The 19,859-nt window shown below is 37.9% G+C and overlaps 1 protein-coding gene across 2 annotated transcripts; it reads left to right on the forward strand.

Moving 5' to 3' along the window:
• Positions 1-1,366: 1,366 nt before the first annotated feature.
• On the forward strand, positions 1,367-18,875 carry rela (v-rel avian reticuloendotheliosis viral oncogene homolog A). 2 transcript variants are annotated; one of them, XM_048183452.1, is made up of 12 exons: positions 1,367-1,530; positions 7,431-7,469; positions 7,574-7,710; positions 7,891-8,036; positions 9,465-9,556; positions 9,819-9,953; positions 10,049-10,153; positions 10,370-10,585; positions 13,382-13,459; positions 13,544-13,636; positions 14,117-14,577; positions 17,409-18,875. In XM_048183452.1, exons 1-12 carry the CDS (start codon positions 1,524-1,526, stop codon positions 17,706-17,708), a joined length of 1,809 nt encoding a protein of 602 aa, XP_048039409.1. In that variant the 5' UTR covers positions 1,367-1,523; the 3' UTR covers positions 17,709-18,875. The 2 variants fall into 2 exon arrangements, with proteins under 2 accessions (XP_048039409.1, XP_048039408.1); XM_048183451.1 differs by having other exon boundaries at positions 1,369-1,530; positions 14,111-14,577.
• The last annotated feature ends 984 nt before the right edge of the window (positions 18,876-19,859 follow it).

Here is a 19,859-nt window from a genome sequence, read left to right on the forward strand (position 1 = left end):
TATTGTAAATTGCCTGTATTTGCTGTAAAGGGTCTTTTACATCTATGATCGTGATGGTTACAGGCTTGCTTAAAGGTCCCGTTTTTCGTGTTTTTTTGAAGCTTTGATTGTGTTTATAGTGTGCAATATAACATGTGTTCATGTTTCGCGTGTAAAAAAACACAGTATTTTTCACATAATTTACTTATCTGTATACCGCTGTTTCCACTGTCATAAAAACGGGCTGATGACTTCCTTGTTCTATGAAGTCCCTCCTTCAGAAATACGTAACGAGTTCTGATTGTGCCAGCGGTTCCTGTGTTGTGATTCGACAGCGCACCTTGCCTGGAAAGGTCACGCCTCTTACCATAACGTGGAGATGTATGCGCTCAGTGGATTATAATTTTCGGGAACCGAGTTAAACATAAATTGTAACCATTGATCTCTAAGTACAGCGTCCCTGGGAAGGCCAAACAAAGGTGATTGGACTGCGGGATGAAAATAACAGCGTTTCGACGACATGGCGACAAACACACTCTACAAACGCAACTCTTGTGTATTCCTGTGGGCGGAGGTTAGTCAAAAAACTGTTTTAGTGACATCATTAAAGAAGGAAGTAGAGGGATGTAGTCCAAACTGGCCGTTCGATGTAGGCGACTTCTGTTAAATAAAATATCTCGCTTGGCATTGAACTTTATAAATAAAATCTGTACAATTTTAAAGCTCACTCTAACAACAACATTACACTAACTAAAGTTTGAAACATGGGATCACGAAGAACGGGACCTTTAATTAAAACATAATTCCTTTTTACGCATGTACTTAAAGGTCTTAAAGAGATTGAACCCCGATAATTGTTGCTCGCAGCTATATTATATTATTATTGCTTCAACATCAACAGAAGTGCAGTCATATCTAAAAAAGATTTAGATTTTCACTTTATTCTCCATCTCACAACATTAAATACAGACAGACACATTAGATAGATAGATAGATAGATAGATAGATAGATAGATAGATAGATAGATAGATAGATAGATAGATAGATTTTAGCTTTATGCAAATGCATTTGTTACATCCATCTTATATTTGACATAGATTTTAATCTCCAACATTAAATCAGATCTTGTGCCGTGTGTATTTAGTGTTCAATGTAGTTTCTGCGGCCTCTGCTGGTGAAGCCTGATGATCCTCTGAAGAATTACACTCGATTTTATTATCAAACATCTGCTGAGAGAAATTAAAGATTCTCGCGAAGATGTTTCAGTAAAATTATTCTGCGCTTTAATGTTTTTTATTATTGTAAAGTGTGTGTGTGTGTGTGTGTGTGTGTGTGTTTTGAGTAGTTTTGTCTGTGTTGTGTTGGCGACGTAAACGCGTCATCCGGGTTTTTCCACGCACAAGCGCGCGCGCACTCGGTGACTGTAGAGCCGCGGCGGCGCGCGGAAGGGAAAGTGTTGTTGGTGTGTGTCGTTCATTCTTCACTACAGCCCGGAAACGTCAAAAAACGACGGAGTGTGACCTGAGCGGCAGTGACGCGCGACATGGACGGTAAGTCGTGTTATAATGTCGTGTTTGTTCATCTGAACGGCGAGAACGGGGTGTTGTGGTGTCGCGCGGAAGGGAAAGTCCCGAATGTAAAGTTTTGCTCTCGGTTTCGCCTGAGAGAAACGGGCGATCGGTTCCTCCGCGAGTCTCCGGTGCTTCAGGACGCTTAAGAGGATCCGACACACAAATGATAATGATCGCGACGCGTCTACGCGCGTCCACACGACTGTAGTTTTGACGCATCGTGGCCTACAGGTGTGTGTTTGTACACACACACACACACACACACACACACACACACACACACACACACACACACACAGTTAGGACAGATGTTTTGTCGTCACAGATACAGTGAAACATCATTTCCGCCACATCAGAATAAAATCGTGCTTTGGTAAATCATAGTTCTGATGTTTGATCTGGTCAGTGCAGGTGAAGGGGGGTTTGGACCAGTAAACATCATCACCTAATTAAAAACATTGCGTCACAATTAATAATGAAACTAAACCTGAGACGCCCTCAGTGGGTCATCAATATAAGTTTTCTTTTAGGCTATTTGTTTAGAGTAAATATGTATTTATTTTGTATTTTTATTTTATAACCAGCAAGGATTTCCAATATTTTTTCAATCACATATATATGTATATATATAATATATAGCTATATATTATAGAAATGCACTGAAATGAAAATTCTGGGCTGAAAACCAGTTCATCAAATAGTTTTTATATCAAATTTTAATAACACAATTGTTTCTACTCCAGTTCGTTGGTGAAATACAATCATTTAAATGACAATAAACTGTAATAACTTGTTTTCATAACTGATTTTTTTCAAACATGTATGAAGACATCATAAAAATAGAATGAATATGTAATACAATCTGTATATTTAGCAATATGCTTATTTTTCTGACTAGTTCATGGTGATTGAATGGCTTTTCTGAGGTAAATGTGACGTTAAGCGCCTACAAGCTGATTTATTGACATGTTTCTGCGGTCGAAACACTGATTGATGGATTACATGAGACATGATTCATTTCAGTCAGTTGTTCTGTACCTTCTGATGTTCATTCATGTTTATCTGCTGCTGTAACGAGATGAACTGAGGCGCTCTCACACTGTATTAAAGAGCGCCAAAACCACATTTGTTTGAATTTCATTATAAAATTAACAGAATTTTAAAGTTGAGACTTTGCTCCATATTAAAAGTAAGAATTATTGGATGACAGGCGAGCTTCAAATAATGTTTTTGTGCAGTTATGTTCACGCATCAACAGAAAACGGCAGTGACTAAGAGATTTTAGATTAAAAGAACCATATCATTACTGATTACAATCGAGAAATGAATATATTTGATCAAGAGCTAGTGTCGTAGTTTGCTGAACACAGTCAAAACGTGCCATCAGAGAAGCGTTTCCCTCCAAAACCGTTTCAGCCGGAAACCCAAAAATTTCAGTGCATCCCTAATATATTTTTCTCTAATTTTTATTAATTGATTTATTGGTTTATTTATTTTAAAGTTCAAAAGCCCCTGGTCTATGGTATTTGCTCATTTACATATTTAAATTTAAACCAATTATGCCTCTTTCACAAGATGTAATATCAGTCTCTGGTGTCTCCAGAATGTGTGTGTGAAGTTTCAGCTCAAAATCCCCCACAGATCATTTATTATAGCTTGTCAAATTTGCCCCTATTTGAGCAAAAACACGCCGTTTTTGTGTGTGTCCCTTTAAATGCAAATGAGCTCCGCTTTCCAGAAGAGGGCGGAGCTTTAACAGCTCAACAACAACAAAGCTGGAGAATCTCACGCAGCCAAAATGAGGAAAGTGTTCAGCCTTACATTGTTCAAACCGGAGTCGACACTGATGGAGAGACTCAGGAAGAAGTTACAACTTTTAGACGTTTCTGAATGGTTAGTGGATAAATTGATGTAGTTGCTGTGGAGTTGATTCAACTCATCCACTAGCATGTGCCGTCATGTTCATCTTTTGTGTTGAATTGACCCTCGTTTGTGAAGCAGTCCGGCGTAAAGTGACGGCATGTCAACAACAACTCAGTCCAAGACACAAATCAATTCTCTCAAAATCTGTAGGAATTCTGACCTTCTGTTCGGTATAGTCTTATCTTATCCATACAGTCTGTGTGTGTTTGAGCGTTTCTCCTGTCCTCATCCTCACCTCTTCAACACACTGGATTTAAGCTGTCTTTTAACCTGACATATCAAATAATAGTCAGAAGAAAATGTAACAAAGCTTCAGACAAAAGACAAAAGTTTGGCCACGTTTATTCACTATATTAACAGCCGTTTTAATAATCCATTTGAAACGTGACAGTGCAAAACCTGTTGAGATTCATATGTTGCTTAACAAAATGTGTTTTAACAGAAACATTTGAACTGCCGAATGATACTTTTTCTTTTCCCACCATAATAATCATGTGGTTCTGCCAGCAGTGACGCTAACCGGCCTAACCTTGACCCGCTGGCGATAAAGATGCAGTGATGAAGCAGGGCGACATTCGCTTTCCTGCAAATTAGCTGTTTTTATGGGTTACCTAGTTCTAATATGTGCATGCATTGCTGTCCTGAAGTCTGGCCTGAATCTCTGAAGTCAGATTTATGATGTTTTATTGGTGTATTCAGTCTGTCAGGTGTGACCCCACACTTTATCCGTCTGAATCAGTAAATGAAGTGATTTCAGCTGATGTCTTCAGACCGTTTTCATCACCGTCAGTTCCTGATGTGTTTGTTTCTCTTGTAAAAATGTGACGTTACTGAAGTTTGTTATGAACGCTGCTCCGTGTTTTGAAATGCATTGTCATGGCAGACTGTTTACATGCGGAGTCAGAGATCTGCAGCGCAGACGGGTTAGTCATCATCACTGTCCGCTCCGGGGTTAAGTAGGTCAGAGTGTGTTCACTGGATCCTCCCTTTCTGGATTTTCCTCTTCATCCCTCCCTTTGTCTTACTTTCAGTTTTCTCTCTTACTGTCTCATGCGGTATAATAACACACTGTAAGAAAAAATCAGGAAACTGTACTAGTAATTTTCTGCAAAGGACGTTTTCCGTTAAAGTGAAATCGAAGAATGAACTGGTGTGACGTAATTTCAAACAAAATCAGACCAAGACGACATTCATTTGGAGATTGTTTCTTCTCTGGTTCATTTCTTCTGTTCAGTCCATCGGTCTGACATGAACATACCTTACTAGAGAGCAATATTCCTTCATATTTAATGTTTTCCCATTAACTAGGAGAGAAACAATTCTTCTTTTTAGAGAGCAAAATAATCCTCAATTAAACAATCATCAAAATAACAACCTCAATTAAAGCAAGGACAAAATGTTATGCCAGATCTGCCATTAGACTGAGACCAGATCTTTCTGAATTAATTCAATCATAGTATTTTAGGCTTGTCGCAATTATTTATGAATCGTCTGATTGTGGTTATTTGATCTAATCACAATTATTTGACATAGCCTCAATAATTGAACCTTCGCCGGGAGTTTGATTGACAAGCGATCTAACCATTCATAATGCCACCATTTTGTCCGCCAAAGCAGTCAGGAGTTAGAAGATTAACCTCAGTGGACTTGAACTTGAAAAATGGTGTCTTTCAGGATTTGAAACAACATTCCTTCTGATGTTCGTTCATGTTTATTTGATGCTATAAATGAACTAGTAGGAAGAGATGATCGGTTCACGAGCCGCTTGAGCTGAGCCGCTCAATCTGTCACGACACATTAAAGAGCCACAAAACGTTTTTATTGTCCGAATTTCTTTAAAAATTACACAGTTTGAAAGCTGGGAGTTTGTTTAATATCATCAGTAACCTGCTCTGTCTTGTCTGTCGACGTGTTGTCAGTGTCCTCTTTGCTCCGCGATGTATTTTTCACCGCGTGTGGCGTGACAGCGGGGGGCGGGTCTTTGCGAAGGGTCAATTGTAACGTTTAAATCACGTTTTGCCATCCAAATAAGGGAAATTATATTTTAATTTTATAATATTATATTATAAATAATCTAAAATTTATTAATTTTCACATCATTAAAATAAATCATATGGGCCTGTTTTTATTATAAATTTTATTTTTTTTGTATATTATGATTCCAAATAAAAAATAGGCTTAAATTGTAAATGGCATGAACAAGACAGAATAAAATCGCCAGTCGGAATGATTTATATGAAAATTAATCGTCAGTACAAAATTCATAATTATGACAAGCTTAATAGTAAAGCTGCATGATTAATTGTTAAAAAAAATCACAATCTCATTTCAAACATCCATGCAATATTATTCCTCAATGATAAATATTCAACTGTGTCTCTTAAACTTAAACAAAATCACACCAGAACATTCAGATCTGCGATTGCGCTGCCGCTGATCCAAAGATAACAGTTTTAAAGATTGTATCGATTACATCGTTTACATGTTTACCGTAATCAACCGGATTCGGGCCGTATCCAGATGAGACCGAGGACCGGCGCCTTGACACGACCACAACGCAGCCCTGAAGTATCAGCCGAGATCGAGTCGACTAGATCATCCATTGTGAAGGCCTCATCGACACGACAGCCAGTGCCACAGTTTCCTCAAAATTATAATCACGATTATTAATTACGTTTATTCTATCAAAAGAGTAATGTAATTATGGCTATTTTGCAAGTTCTTTACCAACCTACAATTCACCCAAAAGGCCTGTAGGTGGCACAACGACTTAATTTAACCAACTATGATAACTTCGTTAGATGGTAAATCAATACAAAACATGGTTTTGGTGAGCGCTTTGTAATATGTATTCACATTAGATTTTAAAGCAACAAAATTCGTTTGCAATAAGACAAACCAGATTCAAATTGCCCGGCAAATTTGTAAAGCAAAGAACAATCATTTCTAGCTGATCAACATTATGAAAACCGGTGAAACCTTTAGGAACTTCAAAAGATAAAACAGCGAAACTCCTAATATTACTTCCAATATTTCCAAATTATGTTCATTTTCATAGAGTGGGCCAATATCGTGACGATTATTTAAAATCAATCGGGAGAAGCAGATATCGTTATCGTGATTAAAATACGATTAATCGTGCAGCCCTAATTTAATTTAATTTGACTTGACATTTGATATTCAACAGTATTCTTGACATTTATTCAACAGTGCTTTGATCTGCCTGCATTGACACTATTCTTTAAAAGGAAAAATTATATACCAGTTATCAATGTAAAGCTGCTTTGACACAATCTGCATTGTAAAAAGCGCTATATAAATAAAGGTGACTTGACTTGACATCGTTATGCCAGTAGGTGGCGACAGGTGACTGTTAAAAAAATGTATTTGTCATTGAATCATCCGTTCAAAAACATTGATTCATCCAGTACTGAAATAAGTGAAGTATTTGTGAGTGAGTCATTGAATAATTCACTCAAACTGTTTTTTAAATAATTCATTTAGATTAAACATTCTTAAATTTACTGCAGCAATAACATTGTGTTATGTTCTTATAACATTATTATTTTGCTTTAGCTTATTATTTTTTAATATTATTATTATATATCTTTCACTTTTGCACTTTCAGAATCGTGGGACAATCGTGATCTCTATTTGAAACAAAAAAGATTGCAATTCTGAATTTATCCAGAATCATATAGCTCTATTGCTACATTTTCATTAAAGGTTTATAGCTGGCGATACAAAGTAGCTGTTTCTGTATCACCACTGCAAAACCAGATTGACCAATCAGAAGACAGAAGCACAGCTGTTTGATGTTCTTCAGCACTGTTCTCTCAGATTCATTGTCTCGTTTAGGCGTGTTTTTGGCGGGTTTGATATCTCTCTCTCTGTCTTTCTGTTGTATAAACTGCTTTGTGTCACTAATCTATTGTGTCTTTCGTTTGTTCCTTCAGGACTGTTTCACCAGTGGGGACCGTCCCCGGTGTCCCAAGGTAGGAAAAGTGTTTTTATGTCACGTCACGTACGCTGAGCCTGGGATTAAACTACAGTCTCTCACACATTCATCAGTTGTAATCATAGCTGTGTTTCTCTGAAGGCCCTCCGTACGTGGAGATAATGGAGCAGCCCAAAGCACGAGGAATGCGCTTCCGCTATAAATGCGAGGGCCGATCCGCCGGCAGCATCCCCGGAGAGAAGAGCAACGACACCACAAAAACACACCCGGCCATCAAGGTGAGATGCACTGCCTTCACAGAGGAGATGTGCTCCTGAAACGGGTCACCTGACTCCTGAGACAGCGTCTGTAGTGTTGTCATATACAGATGCTGATCAGCTTAAATGATGCACTTTGTGAGTGTGTGCAGTTCCTGATATGGATACGGGTCACATGACTCTGTGCGGCTCTTTTTATAGGTTCACAACTACAGCGGACCCCTGAGAGTGCGGATCTCCTTGGTAACCAAGAACCAGCCGTACAAGCCACACCCACACGAGCTGGTGGGCAAAGACTGCAAACACGGATATTACGAGGCCGATTTACAGGAGCGGCGGATACACAGGTGAGTGTGTGTGTGTGTGACGGAGATGGGGAAAGTTACTTTTAAAAGTAATGCATTACAATACGTGTCAATCCCTTAAAGAAGTTACTAATTGCATTACTTTTAATTACATTACTTTTGCGTTACTTTTTCTCCCCTGGGCTGGGCTTGCATGTTTTTTAATAGCAACAAAAAAAACTTCTGTTTTTGGCAAATGTTAAGGCCCTTTCACACCAAAAGTGAAATGAATAAGCCCCAGGCTGAAGGAAATTCATATTTACTCCTGTATAGTAGATGGCGCCACTCAAACCTGTTCTGGATTAAAGTAGAATAGGATACAGGAGAAGGAAGTTCAACACTCTTATTTCTAAATCCTATCTAAAGTCAGTTTTTGTTTATTAGTATGGTTGAATTAGATCATTGAAGGTCAGCAGCAAAGATATTGGTTAATAAAGTGAGACTAAATACATAAAGTGTATTTGTGTAATTTAATATAGTTAATTATTACAGGTTTGCATATAAATCTGAGATTGCATTTCACTGTTTTTCATTCATTTTTAGGAATACTGAATGTTTTCGTGCTGTGAGATGAGTAAATGCGTTCATATTTAGTCTAGAGCTACAGTAACATCATGTTCACACAGCGACACACGCCTCTGATCTTCATTCCTCTCAACATGAGGACAGGAGAGCTGTCAGTCAATACATGTGGAAAAAAGTACTTGCGTTACTTATTTGAAAAAGAAACTTCATTATTTTGTTGTAAATTGAAAAAGTAATGCATTACTTTACTAGTTACTTGAAAAATTAATCTGATTACGTAACTCAAGTTACTTGTTGTAATTAGTTACCCCAACAGAGTGAGAGTGTGTGCAAGACTGTGTGTGTGTAAGTGTGTGCGAGTGTGTTAGTGTGTGCTTGTGTATAGTGAGTGTATGTGTGTGCAAGTAAGTGTGTGTTAGTGTGTGTGTGCATCTGTGTGAAAGTGTGTTTGCAAGTGTGTTAGTGTGTGTTTGGGAGTGAGCGTGTTTGTGTGTGTGTGTGGGCGAGTGTCTGTGAGAGTGTGTGTGTGAGGTTTATCATTTTATAAATCGTTTAGTTTTTGTCTAAACCTAGCTCAAATGGTTTATGTTTCAGTATGTCGTCATCGCCCTCACTCATACCGTGTTTATTTTATTTGTATTCATGTTATTTTGACCTTAAAGTCTCAAAAAGCCTCAGATGTGATGTTCTGAACCCTGCAGATGCCCTGACCAGTGTGTTTTATTTTTGGTCAGCTCTAAATTTAGAGTCTGGCACAGTTTGTGCTTCCTGTTTCGGTTCAGAGATGCTTTTCATAGGAAGCTCCATCTTGTGGCTGAAAGGTTTCCGGCAGGTTTTCCAAGCGTCTGTTGCCGCGTCTTTGATCCGTTTGTCATAACGCTCTGCCGACTCATTTCTCTCTTTCAGTTTCCAGAATCTGGGTATTCAGTGCGTAAAGAAGAAGGATGTGGGAGATGCAGTTTCCTGTCGACTGCAAACACAAAACAACCCCTTTAATAGTAAGTGACTGATAAACACTCACGCACAACAGCTTCGTTCCAAAGAAGTCTCTTCTGCTCACCACGGCTGTGTTTATGTGATCAAAAATACAGTAAAACAGTGAAATATTATTCCAGTGTAAATCAGCTGTTTTCTATGTGAATATATAGTAAAGTGTAATTTATTCCTGTGATCTTCAGTGTCACATGATCCTTCAGAAATCATTCTAATATAATGATCTGCTGAAATCAGTGTTGAAAACCGTTGAATGTTTTTTTCCAGTTCCTGAAGCGAAGATCTGGGAGGAGGAGTACGACCTGAACGCGGTACGTCTGTGTTTCCAAGTGTCCATCACACTGCCGAGCGGAGAGCTGTTCCCGCTGGAGCCCGTCGTGTCTCAGCCCATCTACGACAACAGTGAGTCGACGCTGCTGAACGCACATGTGAATGTGATGGAGTTAAGCGCTGTGTAAGCATGAGCGTTCTGTTCCTCTGTCTCTCATCATCCTCAGGAGCTCCAAACACCGCTGAGCTCAAGATCTGTCGCGTCAACAGAAACTCGGGCAGCTGCCGCGGAGGAGACGAGATCTTCTTACTGTGTGACAAAGTGCAGAAGGGTGCGTGTTACGCTGACAGTCTATGCAACTGTGTCTTCTAATTCAACTAATATTGAGTTTTTATTTTATCTCCACTTTGTTTCGGTTAACAGAAATGTTTGTAATAGTTTCAGTTAACGATAATAATGTGTTCTTCAGTCAGATTATTACTCATAAACGGCCCTGTCCAGGTGTTAGTTTATCATGCTAATGCTTTTTCCGTGTTCTTCCCTTCAGAGGACATTGAGGTGCGTTTTTTCCGGGACTCGTGGGAAAGTAAGGGCTCGTTCTCGCAGGCTGACGTTCACCGGCAGGTGGCTATCGTGTTTCGCACGCCGCCGTACCGCGACACCAACCTGACGGAGCCAGTGCGGGTGAAAATGCAGCTCCGCCGGCCGTCCGACCGTGAGGTCAGCGAACCCATGGACTTCCAGTACCTGCCAGCTGACCCGGGTGAGAGGATGTGTTCGTGCCATTAGCGCTTCATTCTGCATGTTGTGTTTCATATGGAAGCTTGTTTCCGCCACAGAATAAAATATAAAAAAGGTAATTGCTACTTATCTGACAGTTGACTTTTTTTTTTTTTTTTGTTGCAATTTTGCACCAGAAAAAAAGTCAGAATTGCGAGATAAAAAGTTGCAATTGCCCTTTTAGTTGCAGTTTTATGCCTCACAAAATTGTAATTTTTTTTTCTTGCAATTCTGAGTTTAGATCTCACAATTCTTAGGAAACAAGTCAGAATTGAGATATAAACTCGCAACTATGGAAAAAATGGGTTGAAATGCGAGAAATAAACTCGCAGTTGTGGAAAAAGGTCCGAAATGCGAAAAAAGGTCAGAATTGCGAGAAATAAACTTGCAGTTGTGGAAAAAGGTCCGAAATGCGAAAAAAGGTCAGAATTGCGAGAAATAAACTTGCAGTTGTGGAAAAAGGTCCGGAATGCGAAAAAAGGTCAGAATTGCGAGAAATAAACTTGCAGTTGTGGAAAAAGGTCCGAAATGTGAAAAAAGGTCAGAATTGCGAGAAATAAACTTGCAGTTGTGGAAAAAGGTCCGAAATGCGGAAAAAGTCCGTAATGCGAGAAATAAACTTGCAGTTGTGGAAAAAGGTCTGAAATGCGAAAAAAGTCCGAAATGCGAGAAATAAACTTGCAGTTGTGGAAAAAGGTCCAAAATGCAAAAAAAGTCAGAAATGCGAGAAATAAACTTGCAGTTGTGGAAAAAGGTCCAAAATGCAAAAAAAGTCAGAAATGCGAGAAATAAACTTGCAGTTGTGGAAAAAGGTCTGAAATGCGAAAAAAGTCCGAAATGCGAGAAATAAACTTGCAGTTGTGGAAAAAGGTCCAAAATGCAAAAAAAGTCGGAAATGTGAGAAATAAACTTGCAGTTGTGGAAAAAGGTCCAAAATGCAAAAAAAGTCAGAAATGCGAGAAATAAACTTGCAGTTGTGGAAAAAGGTCCGAAATGCGAAAAAAGTCCGAAATGCGAGAAATAAACTTGCAGTTGTGGAAAAAGGTCCGAATTGCGAAAAAAGGTCAGAATTGCGAGATATAAACTCGCAGTTGTGGAAAAAGGTCCGAATTGCGAAAAAAGTCGGAAATGCGAGAAATAAACTCGCAGTTGTGGAAAAGGGTCCGAAATGCGGAAAAAGTCCGAAATGCGAGAAATAAACTTGCAGTTGTGGAAAAAGGTCCGAAATGCGAAAGAAGTCCGAAATGCGAGAAATAAACTTGCAGTTGTGGAAAAAGGTCCGAAATGCGGAAAAAGTCCGAAATGTGAGAAATAAACTTGCAGTTGTGGAAAAAGGTCCGAAATGCGGAAAAAGTCCGAAATGCGAGAAATAAACTTGCAGTTGTGGAAAAAGGTCCGAAATGCGGAAAAAGTCCGAAATGCGAGAAATAAACTTGCAGTTGTGGAAAAAGGTCTGAAATGCGAGAAATAAACTTGCAGTTGTGGAAAAAGGTCCGAAATGCGGAAAAAGTCCGAAATGTGAGAAATAAACTTGCAGTTGTGGAAAAAGGTCTGAAATGCGGAAAAAGTCCGAAATGCGAGAAATAAACTTGCAGTTGTGGAAAAAGGTCCAAAATGCAAAAAAAGTCCGAAATGCGAGAAATAAACTTGCAGTTGTGGAAAAAGGTCCGAAATGCGGAAAAAGTCCGAAATGCGAGAAATAAACTTGCAGTTGTGGAAAAAGGTCTGAAATGCGGAAAAAGTCCGAAATGCGAGAAATAAACTTGCAGTTGTGGAAAAAGGTCCGAATTGCGAAAAAAGTCGGAAATGTGAGAAATAAACTTGCAGTTGTGGAAAAAGGTCCGAATTGCGAAAAAAGTCCGAAATGCGAGAAATAAACTTGCAGTTGTGGAAAAAGGTCCGAATTGCGAAAAAAGTCGGAAATGTGAGAAATAAACTTGCAGTTGTGGAAAAAGGTCCGAATTGCGAAAAAAGTCGGAAATGTGAGAAATAAACTTGCAGTTGTGGAAAAAGGTCCGAATTGCGAAAAAAGTCCGAAATGCAAGAAATAAACTCGCAGTTGTGGAAAAAGGTCCGAATTGCGAAAAAAGTCGGAAATGTGAGAAATAAACTCACAGTTGTGGAAAAAGGTCCGAATTGCGAAAAAAGTCGGAAATGTGAGAAATAAACTCACAGTTGTGGAAAAGGGTCCGAAATGCGGAAAAAGTCCGAAATGCGAGAAATAAACTTGCAGTTGTGGAAAAAGGTCCGAAATGCGAAAAAAGTTCGAAATGCGAGAAATAAACTTGCAGTTGTGGAAAAAGGTCCGAATTGCGAAAAAAGTCGGAAATGTGAGAAATAAACTCACAGTTGTGGGAAAAAAAGTCAGAAATGCGAAAAAAGGTCAGAATTGCGAGAAATAAACTTGCAGTTGTGGAAAAAGGTCCGAAATGCGAAAAAAGTCCGAAATGCGAGAAATAAACTCACAGTTGTGGAAAAAGGTCCGAATTGCGAAAAAAGTCGGAAATGTGAGAAATAAACTCACAGTTGTGGAAAAAGGTCCGAAATGCGAAAAAAGTCAGAAATGCAAGAAATAAACTCAATAGTTGTGGAAAAAGGTCCGAAATGCGAGATATAAAATACCTTTTTTTTCATATTTTATTCTGTGCTGGAAACAAGCTTTCATTGTTTTACATTATGCATTTATGTTCTCAAAAGCATGGTTCACTCAGAATGAAAATCCTCTCATTATCGACTCGCCCTCATGCTGTTGTTTGGTTATGGTTGGTTAAATGAGCAGACGAGCACAGGCTGATGGAGAAGCGCAAGAGGACAGAAGGGATGCTGCAGAATCTCAAACTCGGCAACATCATTTCAGGTGTGTGTTTGTACGATGTCAGATGATGTCATTGTAAGGTGTCAGAGGTCAGTTCTGTAGTGAATGCGTGTGTTTTATGTGCAGGATCCTCCGTGCCGACAGACAGACGGCCGTTTACTACGGCGAAACGAACTCTAGCCGTCTCCAAACCACTGGCCGCCACCAGCCTCCCTCCAGGTAACTAGAGATCGACCAGCTGAACACTGAACATACATTAACTGACGTTACGTTCATAACAAATACTGGATTTTTATTGTTGTTTTTTTCATCAGAGATTCTGTCATGTCTCATGCCAACAAGTCAAGTCAGCTCTATTTCTACAGCACTTTATACAACACAGATTGTTTCAGAGGAGTGATAAACAGGAAAATAACAGATGAAAACTTCAACAAATAGAGACATATTTAAATTCAGCTGTGAAGCAGCTCTATAGTGTCATTGTTCAGATCAGTGTTTTGTTCTTATCTGATGGTGTCAGTGCAGTCAAACTGATAATATTACTCAATATTAAGTGTCTTTTAAACCCAGAAGTGACAATGGCAAGAAACCCAAACACCATCAGGTGACAGAAACTGAGAAAACCCTTGGGAGAAAGCAAGCAACCCTTTCTTCATCTTTGTGTAATCTCAGTGTTTTAATGTTGTCTTCCAGCGGCGGCGGCGGCGTCTGCAGGTCCCTCGATGAAGCCCCAGACGTCCTCGTTCTTCGGCCCTGCTCCGGGGCAGCTGTTCACTCAACCCGCTCAGAGTTCGCTCAAAATGGAGCCAGCGACCTCCGTGGCCGACACGTGGAAGTTCCTGCAGAGTTTGACCGTAGACAGTCAGCCCAAAGCGGTGGCGGTGAGCAGCTTCACGAGTCAAAGCGTCGCTCCCGCCGGCCTCACGCAGGACTTCCCAACCGTCAACCTGTCGGACCTGCACGACTTCACCTTAAACAACTTCATCGCTCCGGAGCAGATCAACACGGCGGGTGCCGTCGGGAACGCCGGAGGAGTTTCCCAAGACATGCAAAACGCCCTCGGCGGCGCCTTCAGAGTCGACGACGAGCTTCCAGAGTTCCCAAGCTTCTCCGAAGTGCAAAACTCCGACGTCGACAACATCAACATCGAGGACTTCCAGGTCAGTTTTATTATTATTCTGAATTAGCTTTTATTTTTATATTTTTAGTTCCATGTTCCAATTTTAGAGTCATTTTTAGTCATTTCGTTATGTGCTTTTGTGATTTTAGGCTTTTAATTTTTTTAGAAATATTTTTATTTGATTGTATGATTCTGGATAAATTGAGAAACACATTATTTTTGTTTAAAATAAAGATAACGATTCTCCAACAATTCTGAACAGGCAACTAAAAGGAAAAAAAGTGTAATTTAAATATTTAATTAATTTGAATGAATTATTTAAAAAAAAATCGGTTTCAATAAATGAATCAATGACTCGTAAAGAGGTCACTTGTTTCATTAATGGATGAATCTGCATTTTTGAACAAATCTTTTCAATGAACGATTCAGTGACTCACTCATAAAGACTTTTTTCATTCCTGGATGAATCGGCATTTTTGAACAAATCTCTTGAACGAATGATTCAATAACTCATTCAAAGACTTCACTTGTTTCATTACCAGATGAATCTGCATTTTTGAACAAATCTCTTAAATGAATGATTCAATAACTCACTCATAAAGACTTGTTTAATTACTGGATGAATCGACGTTTTTGAACAAATCTCTTGTACAACTGATTCAATGACTCACTCATAAAGACTTCACTTGTTTCATTACTGAACAAATCAGCATTTTTGAACAAATCTCTTGAACAACTGATTCAATGACTCACTCAAAGACTTCAGTTGTTTCATTACTGGACGAATCAGAATTTATTAACGAATCTCTTGAACGAATGATTCAATAACTCATTCAAAGACTTCACTTGTTTCATTACCAGATGAATCTGCATTTTTGAACAAATCTCTTAAATGAATGATTCAATAACTCACTCATAAAGACTTGTTTAATTACTGGATGAATCGACGTTTTTGAACAAATCTCTTGTACAACTGATTCAATGACTCACTCATAAAGACTTCACTTGTTTCATTACTGAACAAATCAGCATTTTTGAACAAATCTCTTGAACAACTGATTCAATGACTCACTCAAAGACTTCAGTTGTTTCATTACTGGACGAATCAGAATTTATTAACGAATCTCTTGAACGAATGATTCAATAACTCATTCAAAGACTTCACTTGTTTCATTACCAGATGAATCTGCATTTTTGAACAAATCTCTTAAATGAATGATTCAATGACTCACTCATAAAGACTTGTTTAATTACTGGACGAATCAGAATTTATTAACGAATCTCTTGAATGAATGATTCAATGACTCACTCAAAGACTTCAGTTGTTTCATTACTGGACGAATCAGAATTTATTAACGAATCTCCTGAATGAATGATTCAATGACTCACTCAAAGACTTCAGTTGATTCATTACTGAACGAATCAGCATTTTTGAACAAATCTCTTGAACAACTGATTCAATGACTCACTCAAAGACTTCAGTTGTTTCATTACTGGACGAATCAGAATTTATTAACGAATCTCTTGAATGAATGATTCAATGACTCACTCAAAGACTTCAGTTGATTCATTACTGAACAAATCAGCATTTTTGAACAAATCTCTTGAATGAATGATTCAATGACTCACTCAAAGACTTCAGTTGATTCATTACTGAACGAATCAGCATTTTTGAACAAATATCTTGAACAACTGATTCAATGACTCACTCAAAGACTTCAGTTGTTTCATTAATGGACGAATCAGAATTTATTAACGAATCTCTTGAATGAATGATTCAATGACTCACTCAAAGACTTCAGTTGATTCATTACTGAACAAATCAGCATTTTTGAACAAATCTCTTGAACAACTGATTCAATGACTCACTCAAAGACTTCAGTTGATTCATTACTGAACAAATCAGCATTTTTGAACAAATCTCTTGAACAACTGATTCAATGACTCACTCAAAGACTTCAGTTGATTCATTACTGGACGAATCAGAATTTATTAATGAATCTCTTGAATGAATGATTCAATGACTCACTCAAAGACTTCAGTTGATTCATTACTGAACGAATCAGCATTTTTGAACAAATATCTTGAACAACTGATTCAATGACTCACTCAAAGACTTCAGTTGTTTCATTAATGGACGAATCAGAATTTATTAACGAATCTCTTGAATGAATGATTCAATGACTCACTCAAAGACTTCAGTTGATTCATTACTGAACAAATCAGCATTTTTGAACAAATCTCTTGAACAACTGATTCAATGACTCACTCAAAGACTTCAGTTGTTTCATTACTGGACGAATCAGAATTTATTAATGAATCTCTTGAATGAATGATTCAATGACTCACTCAAAGACTTCAGTTGATTCATTACTGAACAAATCAGCATTTTTGAACAAATCTCTTGAATGAATGATTCAATGACTCACTCAAAGACTTCACTTGTTTCATTACTGAACAAATCTCTTGAATGACTGATTCAGTGACATTTTTTTAACAGTCACTTGTCACCACCTACTGGTGTAATGATGTAATTAATACAATCTTTATTTAAAGCTTTAAATTAATTTTAAAAGGTGATTTGCTCTATTTTGATCGCTACTGTAGACGTCAGTGTTTATATCTGAACTTTAAACTTTTATCCTATTATAGCAGAAATAATGACACTGTGTTTGTGAAGCTGTGTCATATCTAATCATGACAGCAGCTCTCTCAGATCTGATAGTTCGCTGTGATCGTACTTGTCAAAGCTTTAATGTACTGCCAAAAATAATTGTTCATTTATTTTTTTCCAACTAATATATTTTCTTTCAGATTTATTTCAATGACCATAATTGTTTTTAACAGTTAATGATGATAACTCTGTTCCAGGCCATTTTAGGCGGTGAATCGATGGGAAAGCCTGTATGTCACATGACTACAACAAACGCCGGCGACGTCCAGGAGCAGCCCGCCGATCACGCGGCCAACAACTCCACCTGGATGTCTTTCCCGCCCAGCATCGCCAACCTCTTACAGAACGAGAACATGATGGAAAGCTCGTCGACCCCGGCTCCGCCGTCCGCCGTTCTCGATGACCTGGACGTGCTGAACTCCATCGACGACGACCGCTTCATGTCCATCTTCACCAGCAACAACCAGATCGGATTCCTGTCAGGACACCCGACCTAAACGCTTCTTCTTACACACGATGGAAGACTGTCGATCGAAAACTCTTATTCATGTAGAGGTGAAGGATTTATTATCGCTTTGAAGATGAACGGTCAATCCTGATATGGTGCTGAAACACATGTAAACTCGCCATCTCTGAACCTTTTCAAACACACGAGATTATAATGGGTGGCGGTTTTGAATCAGATGTGCATCTTGTGTACAATGTGTCAAATATTTTCTGAGGTAGAAGCAGGTTCAGGTGAATCAACCTCGTCTCTATAAACACAGTGCCTTATCAAGCAGCTCAGCCAATCACTGCGCAGAATTAGAAACACTGAGCTTTAGTCACCAAGTCCTTACAGAATCTATGATTATATTACTATTGTACAGTAGAATGTACTCCTGAAATGTAAGTATATCTTAAAAACACATTATCTTTAAAGGAATGTCACACAATTTTCTTCTTCATTTTAGTTTTAACAGTAAACCTGCAGCTTTGTTACACTTCCAGTTTTAAAGGATTCATTAGTTAATTAATTGTAAAACCATAATTTTGATGATAAATTTGTATTGGATCATAAATCCAGAAAAATTATAACACAACTGATTTAAATAAAACTTTGTTTTCATAGGGCCTTATTATTGTGAAAATGTTAATAAATTATTAAAAATAGTTAAAGTGTTATAAATTCAGTTGATTACACATCCTTTTTGATTATTCAAATTTAAACCATTAAAATGTAATCCAGAAAAATTAAAACAGAAAACATGGAACATGGGAAAAATGCAATGGAATTTGGGGGGAAAAACTAATTGTTGTTAAACTGTGTAAGTTTCAGAATTTCAATTTTTGGATTACTAGAATTTAATTTAACTATTAAAATGAAATCCAGAAAAAATAAAACACATTAAGCCGATTTCATAAGGCCCTAAAAATATCATTTTGATTTCAATAAATTAGACATGGTTTTTAATTACTAAAATAAATAAATAAATTAAACAACAAAACAATGGAATTTGGGAACGGATTTCATAGAGCACTAACCAGAATCTCTAGGGATGCATGATATATCTTATATATCTATATATTTTTAATGTTATCGGCCCAATGAGAAAATTTGTCCGGTATATTAAAGCCGATTTCCTTCAGATGCGCACTGTCCGCCATGATGGTTTTGAATTGCTTGAAATATGATTGAAATCACTTTAAAAAGAAAAATACAGTTAAAGGATTAGTTCACAAGCTTTACTCTCCCTCAAGCACTCCTAGGTGTATATGACTCTCTTCTTTCTGATGAACACAATCTGAGAAATATTAATAAATATCCTGACGCATCCAAGCTTTATAATGGCAGTGAAGTATGAGCTGAAGAAAGCGTCTCCATCCATCATAAACGTACTCCACACGGCTCCGGGGGGTTAATAAAAGCCTTCTGAAGTGAAGCGATGCGTTTGTGTAAAAAAATATCCATATTTAACAAGTTATGAAGTAAAATATCTAGCTTCCACCAGACCACCTTCTGTATTCAACTTAAATATTAACAGAAAAATATTAACTGACACAACTCCAGTTTACACTTTCTTTGTACGTTGAATAGAGAAGCTAGATATTTTACTTCATAACTTGTTAAATATGGATATTTTTTTTACACAAACGCTTCGCTTCAGAAGGTCTTTATTAACCGCTGGAGCCGTGTGGAGCACGTTTATGATGGATGGATGCACAAAATCTCTCTTAAAGTGAACTAATCCTTGAAGTACAATGTACAGCGCAAGTCTGTCATATAAGCTGCATAATATTATAATGAGAATATTATAATTGTGTGCTTGTGACAGTATTTTTAATGGTGAGACTTTTGTTTTGTAATCAGAAAAATGATATAAAACATTTGGATTTAGATTTATCGCCCGATATATCAGTTATTATCGGTTTATATCGGTGCATCCCTACAAATAATCTAATTTTATAACTTCTATTTGTTATAAAACGTCTCGGTTACGTCTGTAACCCTCGTTCCCTGAAGGAGGGACCGGAGACATACGATCGTGACCGACTGAAAGGGAACCGCACTATTTTATTTAGCACTGTTCCAATGATGAAACTAAAGATATTGATTGACTGTTCGAGTGACAATCTCTGTCTTGTGTTTTCTGTGCATTCGTTCCGGT

Source organism: Megalobrama amblycephala, linkage group LG3 (genome assembly GCF_018812025.1).
Source record: "Megalobrama amblycephala isolate DHTTF-2021 linkage group LG3, ASM1881202v1, whole genome shotgun sequence".
NCBI lineage: Eukaryota > Metazoa > Chordata > Actinopteri > Cypriniformes > Xenocyprididae > Megalobrama > Megalobrama amblycephala.